This window comes from Oreochromis aureus, linkage group 14 (genome assembly GCF_013358895.1).
Source record: "Oreochromis aureus strain Israel breed Guangdong linkage group 14, ZZ_aureus, whole genome shotgun sequence".
In the NCBI taxonomy this organism is placed as follows: Eukaryota; Metazoa; Chordata; class Actinopteri; order Cichliformes; family Cichlidae; genus Oreochromis; species Oreochromis aureus.
The window spans coordinates 26,011,673-26,026,893 of record NC_052955.1 but is presented as its reverse complement, the minus strand read 5'-3'; the positions used below and the strand labels follow the sequence as shown (position 1 = coordinate 26,026,893).

Here is a 15,221-nt window from a genome sequence, read left to right as displayed (position 1 = left end):
AATCTCATGGGACGAGGCATTTGTTTTCCTGTTGACCCCTACACTCCCCAACATGCACAATAGCCCATTCTTCTTTAAATATGCCAACAAAAGAGTTTAAATAAAGATCCACTGAGAATGTTTTTACGAGTCCACTTTATTTTATTTTCCAACATCTCAGCCACATCTCACTCTTCGTTCAACAAAGTGCATTGATTAGACAGCATTTCTGGCAGAAGTAGCTGTAGCGGTGGTGGAGTGGTTTGCAGTCTTGCAGCATGTGTCTATTTCCTTTCTCGCTGCCATTAGAAGTCACAGTTTGAATTTACACACTCGTCGTTGGATAAGGCATGAAGTTAGGAGCACAAGAACAGAACTGTTATGAAAGAGAGTGACTTATGACACTTTGAATCTACAAGCCAGGAGTCACAAGCTAGGATATGCCAGGATTTTTTTTTTTTTTTTTTTTTTTTTTTTTTTTTTTTTAAATAGGTCGCCGGCCTTTTGTGTTAGAAAAGTAGAACTTCTACAAGTGCAACATGGGAAAAGGGTCTGAGTTTAACAAAACAACTGTGCATTTTACAAAAAGCTGCTCATGGCAAACAACCAAACCAACACCGCTAGGTTACACTGCTCGTTTTTCATTACAGTTTGTTTGTACACGCAAAATATAAAAATTAAGTCAACATTGCAGTCAACAGGGAAGGGTGTAAGGCAAATGTGGGTTAGGCGTTTTCAGCTGGGATGGAGCCTTCAAGGACATGACCAGTGGTTTCCAGTAGGGTCATGTGCTGCTTTGCAGAGACGTGGAGGGGCTTTCTGATGGGGTTGAGGGGGCGGGCCAAGTGTCAAGGGTCGGGAAGAGACGGAACGGGAGGCTCCTTCGGGCTGCGACACAAGAAAAACAGATGACTAGAAATAGGTCACACATTACTGGGTTGTCCGTGGTGGCTGAGGAAGCCACCACCATCGCCACGCCTGTGCCACCCAGCGTGCCGGCTCCTCCTGAGGCACTTCTGAAGCTCACTTAACAGCTTTCACAAACGAGGCGTGACAGGGGCTCGCAGGGGCTGGCGCACAGCTTAGAGAGGAGGGAGGGGAGGAAGGAGAGTGGGCATTGCCACTCTTCCAGCTCTAAAGCTATTCCTTCAGTGGGACATAGAGGTCTTAAACACACAAAAGAGCTAAAAGAAGATTAGAATTATTATCACCACAAATATCTTCATTAGTCCCACTGACTCAGAGGGAAAAAACAGGGAATAGTGAGATGCTTTGGAGGTGGATCTAGGTGATCCCCAGGCATGCTGTGTACCCACTGAAGCTATTTGCAGATGGAGTCAGCCACAGAGTCCTCTGCAAACATGCTGCTGCAAGTGCAGGTTAAAAAGGTAACTCCTTCAAAACACCAAGGTGAAGCAAGCAGGATCTTAGTGCTTTTATGAAAAACTTGTCTGTTTTAGATATTAATGCATGCCACTGCATCATGCATACAATACAGGTTGCGTAACTGTATTTTGCACAGACCTTTGTTAGCAGGGTCAAAGAAGCACAAAAAAAAGAAGAAAAAAAAAAAACACTGTACTGAATGCAAGTTTATCTTTTTAATTAATCTGGTTACATAAATGCCAAAGAGAAAAGCAACACACAAAAGTTTCTATCCATTCTTCTACCGAGCCACATAACATTGCACTGCCCTCCAGTGGTAAAGCAGAAGCACCGGAGAAAAGCAGAGGGTTTTACCTGGAGAGCAGTAAATCGACATCATCAGCATCGCTCAGCTTCAACTACTCAGCCTCTTCCTCCTGTTAAAAGACAAAATCACGTATTGATAACCAACACACACACACAGAAAGCAGAGACACGTGGCAGTGGTAGAAGGTCGGATTAAAATCTGTCTGTTTAAAGTGTCTTTGTGTATTCTATTCTAATGTTTCTAATGGTGCAAGCTTTTATTTGTGGGGAGAAAAAAAAGAGATCCAATGATAGCTGAGACTCTGTCATTGTTAAACCTTTTACCTGGATGAGTCTCATCAGCTGGAGAAGGATTTGTGGGATTCAAAGTGGAAAGACTGCAGTTGTTTCTTAGTTCGTTGCATAAATGAAACAAAATTATTTGAATTGCAATTTACAAAAAAAAAAAAAAAAAGTCCTTACTATGAGTGAGCTACCAAGATGTGTGATTGTGATGTGTGTTTGTGTCGCACACAAAGATCTTCCCTCTTAACAACACTGGACCAGGCATGGCAAGCACAGGCAGAAGACCACATGTGACAAACTGCTGTAATACTACCTGTGTTTCTTCCAACTCTTCTTCTTCTTCTTCTTCTTCCTCTTCCTCCTCCTTTGAAAAAATTTAAAAAAAAAATAAAAATAAAAAAGAAGAGGGAGGGGGCTATGTGAAGTCATGGCTTAAATAGGGGGAAGGTGAGACGACTTCCCATGTTAGTGGCTGTGTTAAGGATGGGTTAAAAATGGAGAAGACGTCATTTGAGAGAAGCGTGGGCAGTGGTGATGACAGCAGGGTCGAAAAAGAAAACTGAGGAAACTAGTGATGGAGTTCTGTTTTTAATGAGATGACCTAAGTGAGAGAAGATTGGTGCTTAAGCAGGCGCACCGTGTAAGATGAGGTTAAACTGCGTGTCACGTGTTTTAAATGTTACCACTCAAGCCGCGGATGCTGTTCCTGGTTAGTCTTGAAGTAAACAACACGCTCACCGAGGTTATCTATTATTCGATCCTACGACCACTTTATTCCAACCGCTGACACAAACTAAGAGTAATTACCTACAACACTAAGAAAACAGATCCACTAAGCCTGGAAACAACCCAGTGGGTCGTCTAACGGGAAATATTTTCTCTTTTCCTCTGAGTATTGCATGAGAACAAGATGTGCTCCGTCTCCTCCATCTTCTTTGAAACTTGTCACATCGACTTCACATCCACTTTGTTCAGATTGCTCTTGGCAAAAAAGGAACAAAAGCCATGGCTTCTTTAAAAAAAAAAAAAAAAAAAAAAAATGTCATCCTGTCAAGTCAGGGCGCCCCATCTCCCAGTACAACAAAACCAAACCTGTCCGAGTTATCCTCACGTGCGTGCAGGCCAAGATTTAAAAGAAGACAACGGAACGTTCAAGCTGTTTTTTTAGGTATCAAAACTAAAAAAGTGAAAACGTCTTGGCAGACTTGCAGAATGTTTCTCTGTGAAAGTTTCATAAAAGTTTGCTCCAACTCTGAACAACCTCAGAGTACACACAGTCCTTCTCTGCAATCGGATCATGCATGAAAAAAAAAAAAAAAAAATCCCAGTCTCTGTGTGATTCACACCGTGCAAAACATATACAAAGATTTTATAATCCAGATATACCTCTTGCACTTCAGCCTCTTCTTCCTCCTGTGGAACACGAAATCAGGCAGTTTTGAAAAAGAAACCAACATTATGGTCCATATGTGACTCGCATATCTGTTACTACATGAAATCCACCTTTAAGGTTTAGGTCAAATATGATCAGGTTTATCATGCTGCACACCAGCAGGCATGTCCATGGAAAGTGGACCTAAATGTCCATGCAGCACACCAAAAGAAAGAAGGAGAAAGGGAGAGAAGGGCAAGTCTGTCAAGCTTAAAAAAATAAAAAAAAAATTAAAAAAAAAAAAAAAAAAAGTAGAACCACCAGAAACTACAGCACGGCCTTGTTCGTCTTGCTCCTGCAAGAGAGGTTGGACAAGGACAAAACAGATGGGAAGGAAAAGCGGGAAAACAGCAGGGCGAAGCAGTGAAGCATAAGCGGCGGAAACTCAGGCAGAGGCTGGAATGTCTCTGAGAAGCAGAGCCCTTTTCACACAGCACTTAGAACCAGAGACTTTTTTTTTTTTTTTTTAAACAACTTGGACTTTTTGAACCAACTGATTATTCATTGTGTTGGTGTGTTGCAGGAGGCAGAGTCTGATTTAGGGAACGGTTAAAGTGTGGACTCTTTAGGGGAACTACCCTGGAGATGAGCAACGCTGGGTGAAAAACCGGCTGGGCTGACTCGCCAGACTTCAAACCCTGTCCTCAGGGTGCAGACTGAAAAACAGTGCGAGAGCAAGTGCATGAGTTTGCTTTTTGAAAGTTGGGACACATGAAGTTGAAAAGTTTTGGGGATGTGTCCTGACAGGCAAAATCCAGGGCAAAAAAAGGCCCACAAAGCACTCTTTCAACATAATGACATAACTGAGGAAAATGGATTATTACGTAAACACTGTTGTTACTATAATGTCTTTTTAAATGAGCCCTATATTGGTCATTTCTCATCTATGAGAATAACTTTAGGTGCTGTATTAATCATCACTCTGGATGGTACGTCTTTGACTTGGACTTGTTTTTGGGGTTTTTTAAAGTATTTTACTCTGACCCTTTGTTATCACAAACATGAGGCGACCAATTAATTGCTTCTGGCAAAAGACAAAATATGCTAACAAGTAGTGAAATACTAAACATTGAAGGAATGCTTGAGGTGTGAAAGGGATTAATAATCTGACAAAGTAATGAGTCACTAAACAAAAACAACAAAAAGAAAAAAACAAGACAAACTCAGGAAGGCTAGAAGCAGTTTTTTTTTTAAAAGAAAAAAAAAACACATGAATCTACCTCAAGCTGTCGTAGCTCTTCTTCCTCCTAAAAAAAATAAAAAATAACAGGCAGCAGGTCAGCCAGCTGTGTGGGGAGCAAAAGAGCACAACAGGCATGCGGTATGGAAATGTCTTATGATTTCAAATGAAACTATAGGAACAGTCGAAGTTGTCAGGAAGCAGCTAGAAAACTGGGAAGAAATGAGGAACGGGATGTTAGCAGAAAGACAGGAAAGGTCAAAAAAACTTGAGGAGATAGTAATAAAGAGAGAGCAGAGAGAGGGGTAGACAGGTGAAGTCTTCAAAGTTAGCAATTTAAAAGGCAGACCAAGACCCTCCCAAACCCATCTGGATGGTCTTCCCTGATATCTGCAAACCCACACTGCTGATGACTGTATGGAGGAACCGCACAGAAAGAGACGATCAGAGAAGCACAGTTACCTCTGACTGCAAATCCTCTTCCTCCTAGAGGGAGCAAACCAAGAGGGCAAAGAAGGAGTCAAATGCCATACAGTGTGTGTTTGTGTACATGAGGAACCAGCAGACACAGCATCTAGACCAGGGGTGTCAAACACAAGGCCCGGGGACCAGAATCAGCCCCGCAAAGACCTCAATCCGGCTCATTGGGGGAAATGTGAATTAGGGCATAAATATTGGATTTTTAACTGTATTTTCATAAGTTTTCCTACTGATAAAGACCTCCAACAATGTCACCACTAAACCAAGTAATAGGTATTTTTTGCATTCTTGTATTTACTACAGCAGCATTTCTTTATTGTGCAGAAAGACTGAGATGTACTGAAATTGTACATAATTGTAATACTGCAATAATTTATATTAATTTATATTAAAGGGGATTAAATGTGTAGTTAAACTGTATGTTGCCCACAATGTAAATTGAGTTTGACCCCCCTGACCTAGCCTGTGTGAAATCAGTCAGGTGAGGGATGGGCTGGAACATGAACTCAAAAAAACCAACATATCAACTCTGAAATGCTAAATGAGATCAGTCATTTGGTGTTTAACGCATGAGTCAATTACTGCATGCAGCCTATCTCAGTTAGAACTGCTTTAAAACCCCGTATTATGAGTGTTTACACTGCACAAGCATAAAAGACACATTTTAAATAGCAGAGTTTTCTTAAGCACTCAGATTTTTGTAAACAGTGAAAGTGATGGGAGACAAAGAGAGAGAAAAATCCTCACTGGCCTTGACAAGCACAGAGTGAGGGAGGCGGTACAGCATGTTTTCACTGCTATTCAAAAGTGTGGGGTCACACAGAAAAATTCACATTTTTCAAAGACTCCCTTTAATCTTTAAATGAATAGAAAATAGTGAAGAAATCAAGGTTACCCGCAATGAGAAGTTCATCCTTCCAACTCTGATTTCATCAAACACACCTTTGCAGAGCAGTTTGTTAAAGTAATGTGGAAACATTTCACCCCACGCTTCCTACAGTAAAGTCGCTTCACACAGCAGCTCAGAGAGACTGGTCATTCTGTTATCATAGAATAGCAGCTTACTGCATCTTCTCCAAATAGATCTACCAAACTGTGGAGCTGTGCTGTGGCTGAATGTTCCGTTATAAAGAGGAAAACGGCTCAGCGCAAGTGCTAAGTCTTTGGGATGGTGTTGCAAAACAGAGCGATAACATTTAACGTGCCTCATTTGTTTGAGATCCCGCTTACTGTGTATAAATATCCAACTTTAGTGCCAGCAAACTGCCTCTAAGCCACTACATTTGTCCACAGTGCCAAAAAGAAGCATTCTGATTTGTTCACCACAAATTTAGATTCCCAATCTTCTTTTATCCCATGTCAGAGGGGTTTTTGTTGTTGCCCATTTTAATCTTTTACTTTAATTGAATAGTGTGATTTTCATCCAGGATCTTATCCGTCTTATGGTATATTGTAGATAACATTATATGAAGCTATTAAGCTGAAGATCTGCAGGGGGTTTGTTTGTCAGACTAGAGAACTTGTCTTCTTACTTAGTTTTGCACTTAAACCTTCCCCTTCTCTTTCTTTTCTAGTTAGAGCAAGTTTGTGCTGTTTCAGGAGGGAAATCTTCCCAGGACAGAGTAAACTCTCTGCTATCAAGTCTTAAGGTTCTTAAGTTGTTTTCTTCCATTTCCTTGCATGGAACAGTCTTGGTTTCTTAGAACAAGAAGATCTTTAAGTTTTAGAAAAAGGCTTTTTTGGGGCCATTTTGAGACTGCCACCGACTCATGCAGACTGATGCTTCACACACTCGACTAGCCAAATTTTAATTGTTTCTTTGGAGGTATAATCAGTCTTTTTTGGAGGTTATTTAATGCTCAAAAACCCAAAATGTTCTAACTATACATTGATAAGTGTGTAATTCAATTTTCCAACAAATTTATGTATTCTCATAAACTTAGTGTCCAAGCCCAATAATGTTAGATCAATTTCAAAGAAAGTTTCACTAACACTGGCTAACAGCAGCTAACAGGGGCTAACAGCAGCTAACAGTAGCAGAAACAGGAGGGCTTACTGATAGAAAAGTTCGATCTATCGGACAGAAGTGAGATTCACTTCCTTCTAGCAGACTCCTTTCACAAAATTTTACATCCAAAGTAATGTGAAAAAATTTCTAAGTGACCCCAAACTTTTTAGAAATCCTATAAGTTTAGCTCATGTCAGTGTCCGAATGTCTGAATGACAGGCAAGCGCACATGTTTGGGTAAAGGTGAAGACTGGTCTAAACCAGCAATGACTGCTAAGAAAAGAAGGAATTAATAAGCACCCGCTTAAATTATTCTGTATGTGTTCCACAGTATGTTAATAAGTGATTTTCCCTTTCAAATAAAAAAAATGAAATACACATGTCATTTATTGAATGCACAGTTATTAAAAATGCTGGGATAGTAACTGCTGCTGTATTGTGTCTATAAAACATCAATAAAGCACTGTTCCTTATTAAATAGTGAAATAAGTGTTGGGTGAATTTTTTAGATAATCTCACCTGTTCTTCTTCCTCTTCTGCTTGGCCCTCCTGACAGTGGAGATAAGATAGCATTAGAGACATCAGAGACTACACTCAGCACACACACACACACACACACACACACACACACACACACACACACACACTAATGGGACACAGCCACATACCTGGCTAATTAATTTAGACAGAGTAAAGTGTTTCTGGGGACCCTATACTAACACACCTTGACCAGGATAGTTAATAGTAAGTGAATTGTGTCATCAACTCAAAAACCAAACATAAGACACCTAATGGAACTGACAGAAAGGCAATAATAAATAGATTAAACACCCACTGGGAATGATGAGACGTGTAAGAATGATGATTAGGGATCTCGGAGAGGTGAATTAGTAAATTACTGAGTCCAGGGAAGGAGACTTGAGGAGAAGATGCAGATACAAGGTTGACAGGAACTTGAAAATGAGGGAAACCTTAAATGTGGAGTAAAGGAGGAGATTAAAGGGAAAACAAGGATTCTGAGTGGAAGGAATCAGCATTCCAGGGATGGAGGCAGAGGAAAAATGAAGGGAGATTAGGGTCTAGTTAAGGAGCAATTACAGTGTCTTCTGTGACCTCGTCTGTTTCTTCCACTGCTGCCTCCTCCTCCTTCTCTGTGGGGGCTTCATCTCCTACTGTTTCTCCTTCATCATCTGCAGTCTCTTCCTTTGCTGCCCCCTCCTTTTCCTCCTCATCACCCTCACCTTCTTCATTCTCATCAGTGGCCTGCTTCACCTCTTTATTTGAATCCCCATTACGATCCTCCACTGGAACCTTGTTATCGTAAGGTGTAAACAATAGCGTGTGAAAGAGGAAAATACACGAAGAAATAAAAAAAATCTGATATACTACTTCAGGCACTGCTTTAGCAGCATTACAATGGTTGGCTCATCAAATGGAAAGTTTTATAAACTCAAAACAATGATGTTATCCTGGTAGGTTGGAAGAAAGAAAGAGGAAGAGAAAACTAAAAAGTGAAGGTGAAGGTTTTTAGAAAAGAAATCCAAAGTGTCATATGCAAAAAATTAATACTGACATTTTAAGATGAGAATATAGATATTTTTCTCTTTTCTGTAAGAAAAAAATGAAGCTACAGCAAACAGCAGGTTAGCTTAACTTAGCCTAACACGAAACCTGTAAAAGGAAAGAAACAAACAAACAAACAAACAAACAAACGTCTTTGTTTAACATTCATTAGTTTAAAAAGTTTACTGTGCCAGATTAATCACACCAAATGTAACATGTTAATTGTGAAGCATTCATTTGCTAGATTCGTTACCCTAGTCTACCTGTTTTTACCATGTCTGCTAAGCTAATACTAGCATAATTTGATATTAAATTTTCAGTTATAAGAGAGGTACAATATGGTTTTTAACATGTTGTGTTATATCTCTTTCAAATAGCCAATAAGAATCTTTATCCAAATGTCAAACTATTCTTCTAATAGGCTAACCTCTATTTAGCCTTTTAGATTTAGCCTCTCTAAAAGGCAGTCATCATTTACAATCCAGGCAGTCATCATTTACAATACAGGTTTTTGGCTTTGTCCCTTATGTGAAGAGATTGGTGCAAATTTATTGATCTTTAATTGAGAAGATATACTGTAACTGGTGGAAATCCTAAATATATTATTAGTAAATTGTTGACTACCCATGCAGTCTTTACTTATGGAAAACATACCTTCGCTAGGATGCTCTTTTTATACCTAGTCGTGTAACAGACTTGTTGTGAAATCCTAATTAGTTAAGAGATGTGATGAGTTCACATAAAAAGTCACATTTCCTGTGTCATATGACTCTTCTGAAGCATTGCCTACTCCAATCAGAGACTAAAATTATGAAATTGTGATAAAAATCTATAAAGAACATAAAATGTAACAGTAAAATGCAATATTGTTGCAAATAGGACAAGAGATCAGTGCTGCAGAAAATCGTTACTCCTGGGACTAAAATTTCGGAAAGTAGAAAGCGAAATCTGGGCTATGGTAGGTAAGCTCTAGTAAGCTGAGAACTAGCAGGAACTTTCTCGTGGTGATAATTTGCTGAAATAAAGATGTTATTAAATATATCTATTAGAAAAAATGCATTTGATAAAAAATAAAACCTCAAATTTTATGATTTACACACAATCATACGGCAGTTTGGTTGCTTCACAGCCCTTTGGCAGTCTGAACACAGCAATGCAGTGTCACAGTGTTATGATGACAAATCAGAATAGTGTGTTATTATGAGCTCACATTTCTCACTCATGCAACACCAGAATTAGTCGATGTGGTAAATGAGACGGGGCAGCCATGAAGAAATTAGGAATCTCTTTAAGTCACCAGTTATGGACAGAAGGAATGTTGTTAAGTGACGCTGAAAATTTAAGATGAGACATGGTGAAAAGAAACTAAACACAGACGAAATGAAGGCATTACTATTGTGTCGTCAAGGTTTTCCTCAGCATGGGTGCCATTCTCCACAATGTTATCCTTGTCAGCTTGCTCTGCTTCCTGTACCAAGGAAATTACCAGGTTTAACACTCGTGTTGACATTTAGTGTCCGGATAACTTGCCAAAATGTCCACGACATTTTTTTGTTTCTTTTAGTCACTCAGATCTGGTTACCTACAAAACAAGTTCCACTGCATCTCATTTCAACACATTTAATTGTTGAAGAAAAAACAAATTAAATCATTTTTAAATTTTGGAAAAATGTGTTTGAATCTCGCATCAGCCAAAAGTAGAGACTGGAACTTTGGATAAATACAGTTAGGGCCATAATTTTTTTTTTCCTTCTCTGTACACCTCCACAGTGAATTTTAAACCAAACAATTAAGATGTGACTTAAGTGCAGACCTTTACTTTCAGGCATTTAACTAAAGCATTGCATTACCTGTTTAGCAATTACAGCCATTTTTATACACACTACCCCATTTTCAGAGTCTCAAAAGTAATTGGATAATTAACTGGCAAGCAGTTTCATGGCCAGATGAGGCTTGTTCCCCTGTTATTTAATGATAAATGAATCAAATGAAAGTTCAGAGCTTGGTAGCTTTTCACTGGAACTCAATAGGACCTCCAGAAAATGGGTACAAGTGATGGAGAGCATCCTTAGCCTGAAGAATAAAATAAATAAACAAACCTAGCAGAGAGACAGCAACAGCTTTAGGATTAGCCAAATCAAAATTCTGATTCATTCAAATCACCTTCTTAACACCAAAAGGCCTGGGACATCATAGACAGCTAAAATGGATGAAAACAACTTTACAACATCAAACCAAGTCGAGAACACTCGTCACAAGGTAGGCACCTCATTGTCAAGACCTACAGTCAAGAGACACCTTATTTAATGTAAATACAGAGAGTCTACAAGAAGTTGCAAACCTCCGGTTACACTCAAGAACAAGAAAGTCAGATTAGAGTTTGACAGAAACATCTAAAGGAGCCTGAACAGCTCTGAAAAAATTATTTGGACAGAAACCAAGATACAACAGAATAATTGGAAGAAAAAATAAGTACAAGGAGAGAAATAGATGTTATAACATGGGCATGTATGGCTGCCAGTACATCTGTGTCACTAGTGTTTATGATTATGTGACTGATAGAAGCAGCAGGATGAACTGTGAAGTGTACAGATCTGCACCCTCTGCTCAGATTCAGCCAAATGCTGCAAAACTGATCAGACAGCTTCACAATGCAAATGTATATTGACCCAAAGCGTGCTGCAAAAGAAACCCACAAGTTTCTCAAGGCAAAGAAACAGGATACTCACAATGTTAGTTTGTCCAATTACTTTTGAACCTCAGAAAAGTGATTACTTTGTACAAAAAGGGTTGTATTTCATAAACAGTTAACACTTAACTGATGTTAAACTTCCTGAATTAAAGCCAGAAGTCTGCACTTCAATCACATATTGGCTGATCTAAATCCCACTGCGTTGGTGCAAAGAGTTAAAACTACAAAACATGTGTCATAGTTCAAATACTTATGGACTAAAGTGTAGCCTAAACTAGGTACACACAACCTAAGTTCTGAAAGAATTTTCCTGTAATGGGCATAAATGTGGTCTAAATTATTTAATATATGAATAAAGGAAGAGACAGACTATTTATTGCATCTTTGTTTTTACTTGTACTTTATGACAGCATAGGTGTTCTCATTTAATTGTGAATTTTGTTGTACATATGAAGTTTTGAAAATTCATCATGGTATTTTCAGACTTTTTATTGTTTTATGAGCCATAAATGATAGAAACCTCCTCATTATGCGAAGGGAGTTAAACCTGTTTGCGTCCAAAATGATAGCTGGATACATTTATTTCATCTGATTACAAACCTTTCAATAACAATAAAGAAGAGCATTTATTCTTCTGACATTCTTTTGATTCAAATAAATCACCTTAAACTCTCAAGTCTTACGTGGAAAACTAAAACGTAACAATGTATCATAATGTTGCAATTCATATACAATCGATAAAAGAATATTGTGTATTACAGAAAGTCAAAGCAGAATTAGTCCAAGCTGAATTGTTGGACTAATTGTGTTGTATCAATACTGAAGTAAAAGATTAGTGATATTAGAAAAGAAATATGGCTTTTGCATACGTTTTCCACAACATAAAGTAAAAAATAGTACTGACCTTTGACCCAGGAGGAGGGGGCAACCCCAGGAAGGTGTACACTAAATTGTCCTCTTTGGCATTAAAGAATGTGTCGTAGTCCTGCACGAGATTTAGAGATCTAAATCAATACAATAATTTACTTTCCCTCCTATTTGAACTTTGTTGCTACAGTTGTTCCATTACACACATTAAAGTGCATTTTCTATGCTTTTCTCTCAATATTCTGAAGGTAGCTACAAGTTAAAAACATTGGCGTATCTGAATGTATACTCACCCCACAATAACTCTCTTCATTGAAGATTTGTGGGGGGAGGGGGATGCCGTTGGCCGGCTTCTTGTCCTCAGGGACGTTCTGCCTCATCCACATGCGGTTGTCCTCATTGCACGCGATGTCCAGCGGAGTGTAGTCAACTTTAAGAGCCTCCAAGAAGGCAACCACATCTTGCTGCTTCTTCTTGATCTGCGAGGCAGAGGAATCCTCACTAATTTGCACAGTATATGAGGAGAAGCCTGGAATATTTAACCTCAGGATGACAGCTGCAGGATTCTGGTGTTTGGTATATTAACTAGACATTATTTAAAATGACAGCATGGATTCACATCTGATGCTCTACACAGTGCTCCCTTCCCTTCCTCTCCTACTAAGTAAACACAGAAACCAGGGCAGTATATCGTCAGAAAGTCAACTGACAACAATTTATAAGAAGTATGAGTTTTACTTTATTTTGCATTATTTTTTACTTGGTTTATTATTGTTGTCTATGTAACAGGTCTCCGATCTTCTGTGTATTTTTTACTTGTCTTGTTTTGATTTCATATTTTTTTTAATTAATATTTATTGAGTTTTTCTACTTCATCTATCGTTGTATATAAGTTGTTACAGGTTGTGTTTTACTCTTTGGCTTAATTTCAGAAACTGCTGATCTACTGGGATTTTCCCACGCAACTACCTCAGGGTTTGCAGTCAATGGTCTCAAAATGGGAAAGCGGGTGAGCGGCAGTTGTCTGGGCAGAAATTCATCGTTGATACCAGAGGTTTTAAGCTGATAGGAAGGCAATGCTAACTCAAAAAAAAACAAAACTCGTATGCAGAAGAGCATCTTTGAATGCACAGTACATCAAACCTTGAAGCAAATGGACTACAGCAGCAGAAGACCACACCAGGTGCCACTCCCATCATTTAAGGACAAGAAATTGAGACTACGATTCACACAGGCTCATCAACTGGACAACAGAAGACTGTAAAAACATTGCCTCATCCAATGAGACTTGAGTTTTTCTGCAATGTTCGAATAGTGTCAGAATTTAGTGTAAACAAAATACTTCCATCCTGCCTTGTATCAACAGTTCAGACTGCTGGTGGTTGTGTAATGGTGTTTGGGTATCTCAGTACAATTAGCCCCCTTAGTACCAACTGAGCACCATTTAAACACCACAGCCTACTGGACGATTGATTGCTGCTGACCCTGTCCCTTTATGACCTAGCAAGGTGTGCCTCATAAAGCGACTCTTGAGTGTATATTATCTGATCTTATTTTATTTTAAGCCCTTAAATAAGCAGAAATACAACATGATTGTTTTTTCCAGCTTCCCAGATGCCAGCATATGCTATTATCCTTGTGTTATATGGTGTTGAATGACTAATAGTTTTGTGTTTTGGTCTGTTAATAATCCATAATCCATGTTTCTGGGCTCTGGAGAAGGTTGATTGTCTTGAAGGTTGATCTTTTTTTTCTTATATCTAGATCTGTTGACAGATCATATTTAAACTGCTCGGATAAAAAGTGTAAAAATTAAAAAATACATTAAAAAAAACATTGTTAGTTTTAGCCAAAATACAAACAGCAGGGTCGAAAAAGGGACAAATCAGAGGATAAACACTGATGCATTTTCTAAGAGTTAATGAGAACTGTTGTGGTCAGTCATTGAGTGTCATCTGCTAATACGGGTAGATGACCATATCAGCAAGTTCAACAAGTCCACTCAAAGGATAAACCCCAAGTAGTATGTGTTGTGATACAACACTGCTAAGTGGGCCCCAACCACAAAAGTGGATGTAAGAAATAAATTCACCTTCCCCTCTGCAGTTATCATCCCACCTTACATACACACTGTTACCTCAATGCGAGTCAGATCTAAAGTTTCATGTTAAATCTCTTTTTAGGGGAGACACCGACGTCAAGCGTCTGCATATGGGGGTCCTTAACATGCGAAAAAAAAAAAAAAAAAAAAAAAAAACCTTTGGGAGCCCCTGTTCTAGAAAGCTCTGCATATAAATCACATCGACCTGCGAGACAATTAAACAAAGAACCAGAGCCTCTCGGGCGTAAACTCAGGCACAAATCAAGCCGTGCACTTGCCTGCAGTGTTTAGATATGCCTAATAAAAGTCAAGTCACATTCATTTCGAGGTTTAACGCTCTCGTGTCACTGTGTGAGTGACAGTCCTGGCCGGTTACAACCACAAAAGTTCACTTTCAGAGAAATAAGTCCTTCGGAGTAAAAAGCTTACCGCTGTGGATCCCGACGAAGACGCGAGGAAAACTTTAATGACCATTTTGCTACAATTTATTTTGTCGAGTATGCAACAAGCGGTCTCTTAAAGGAGCAGGCAGCCTCCTCTATTATTAGAGCACACCCTGGACGGAGACATAGCACAGCGATCACTCACTCACTCACACACACACACACACACACACGGTTATTTTTGTCTCCGGGCTCCATTAGTGAGGGTCGGCCCGTAGGGGCGCAGCACCACTCACAAACACTGATTGGCAACTTCAGCTGTCTGTCGGTGAGGGAAGGGGCGCAGTGGAGCTGGTTCCCAGCGCCCTGCTGAGTGCATATATGGACAGAAATAGCACTGACCAGCACTATAGGCTGACAGGTTTTCAAACCTGGTGTTGTGCCAAAAAGTGATCGGCTGCCAAAAACTGTATTCCGATGTTTCTGTGTGTTTTCTTTGCGTAACACCTTTGCTTATATTGGTAAACATATTGTGGTGAAAACGGTTTACGAAGGGATC

The 15,221-nt window shown here is 39.2% G+C and overlaps 1 protein-coding gene across 21 annotated transcripts; it reads right to left on the bottom strand.

Annotated features, from left to right (window-relative positions):
• Nucleotides 1-120: 120 nt before the first annotated feature.
• Nucleotides 121-14,903, bottom strand: sh3bgr (SH3 domain binding glutamate-rich protein). 21 transcript variants are annotated; one of them, XM_039622717.1, is made up of 12 exons: nt 14,709-14,902; nt 12,472-12,657; nt 12,216-12,296; nt 10,013-10,087; nt 8,170-8,367; nt 7,576-7,605; nt 5,031-5,054; nt 4,609-4,635; nt 3,650-3,683; nt 2,270-2,320; nt 1,720-1,781; nt 121-867 (listed from the first exon to the last, which is right to left on the bottom strand). In XM_039622717.1, the coding sequence occupies exons 1-11, from the start codon at nt 14,751-14,753 to the stop codon at nt 1,768-1,770; spliced, it is 765 nt and encodes a 254-aa protein (XP_039478651.1). In that variant the 5' UTR covers nt 14,754-14,902; the 3' UTR covers nt 121-867; nt 1,720-1,767. The 21 variants fall into 21 exon arrangements, with proteins under 21 accessions (XP_039478651.1, XP_039478650.1, XP_031608543.1 ...); XM_039622716.1 differs by having other exon boundaries at nt 8,155-8,367; nt 14,709-14,901; XM_031752683.2 differs by lacking the exons at nt 2,270-2,320; nt 3,650-3,683 and adding an exon at nt 3,343-3,369 and having other exon boundaries at nt 8,155-8,367; nt 14,709-14,901.
• Between the last annotated feature and the right edge of the window lie 318 nt (nt 14,904-15,221).